This window comes from Sinocyclocheilus grahami, unplaced genomic scaffold (assembly GCF_001515645.1).
Source record: "Sinocyclocheilus grahami isolate Dianchi unplaced genomic scaffold, SAMN03320097.WGS_v1.1 scaffold543.1, whole genome shotgun sequence".
NCBI classification, from domain to species: domain Eukaryota; kingdom Metazoa; phylum Chordata; class Actinopteri; order Cypriniformes; family Cyprinidae; genus Sinocyclocheilus; species Sinocyclocheilus grahami.
The window spans coordinates 1,017,472-1,018,731 of NW_015505722.1; the positions used below are offsets into that span (position 1 = coordinate 1,017,472).

Genomic DNA, 1,260 nt, shown 5'->3' on the forward strand with positions numbered 1-1,260 from the left:
ACACACACATACACTACTTTTTAAAAGTTTGGAGTCGGTAAGATTTTTTAATTTTTAGCATAATTACTTTTTTAAAGAAACTTATTTAAGCAAAAATAGACTAAAAACAGTAATATTGTGAAATATTATTACAATTTAAAATAACTGTTTTCTATTTTAATATATAGTAAAATGTAATTTATTCTTGTGATATAATGCAGAATTTTCAGCATCATTACTCAAGTCACATGATCCTTCAGAAATCATTCTAATATGCTGATTTGGTTCTAAAATTCAAAAGAACAGCATTTTTTAAAAATATTTTTGAGTACTGATTTCTTACCAATTTCTTAATTTGTTAGTTTAAAATGATTGGCAGTTCGATTGGTGTATGACACCAAAGTACCATGAGAACTATAGAGACCAGACGCTCCTTATGCTTTCGAATGGCTCTCACGGTACTTTGATGTCATACACCGATCTGTCTGTGCAGTGCCGCTTCAAAACAAAGCCAAAACCTGGATATTTAGGCAATATAGAAATCCTGGCCAGGACGTGTCCAGGAAAAAGAGGGCGTATGGTCACCCTATTTTTGTGTCAACCCTGTTACAATCCTCTTATTAAAATAATAAACTAAAAAAATGTAAATAATAAACATTAAATGTAAAACATTAATTTCAGATGAATTCAGCATCTTTTTAATTACTTTACCTTATTGTTTTTATGTTTGCCAGTTGGCAATGATCTTAAAATGTCAACCCTGTTACAAAGATTTTGTTTAGTAAGCAATTCATAATAGAAAAATAGATGTTCTGTTAATAATAAACAACTAGTGTTGTGACCTTGACCACAAGCTTAAAATGTCTAATTTAATTGTAAAATTGTCAAGCCTGTTTCCAATCTGAAAGCACACACACACACACACACACACACACACAAAATATATTAATCCAGCTTGAGATGGTATAATTTATCAAAACTTGAAGACATTATTTGTCTGATAGAATGATTAAAATCTTTAAAGAAATTTACTTAATCTTAAAAAAAAAATTACTTGACATAAAATAGAGTGACCTATATAATACATGCTTTTAATGACTGAGCTTTCTTTTCTTTTTTTGCAGAGCAATAAAAATCGAGGTGTATGACTGGGACAGAGATGGAGGGTAAGAAAGAAACAATCATTTTGTTATACTGAAGATAAGATGCATCAAGATAAGGCATGAGACTGTGTGTGTGTGTGTGTGTGTGTGTGTGTGTGTGTGTGTGTGTGTGTGTGTG

General features: G+C 30.6%; 1 protein-coding gene across 1 annotated transcript in view; it reads left to right on the forward strand.

The window, feature by feature from the left end:
• The window catches only part of cpne8 (copine VIII), a 43,740-nt gene that overhangs the window by 22,382 nt on the left and 20,098 nt on the right, over window positions 1-1,260 (forward strand). The window contains exon 9 of the mRNA XM_016238549.1: window positions 1,104-1,145. Within this exon, the coding sequence (XP_016094035.1) occupies window positions 1,104-1,145 (42 nt within the window). The remainder of the gene's footprint in view (window positions 1-1,103; window positions 1,146-1,260) is intronic.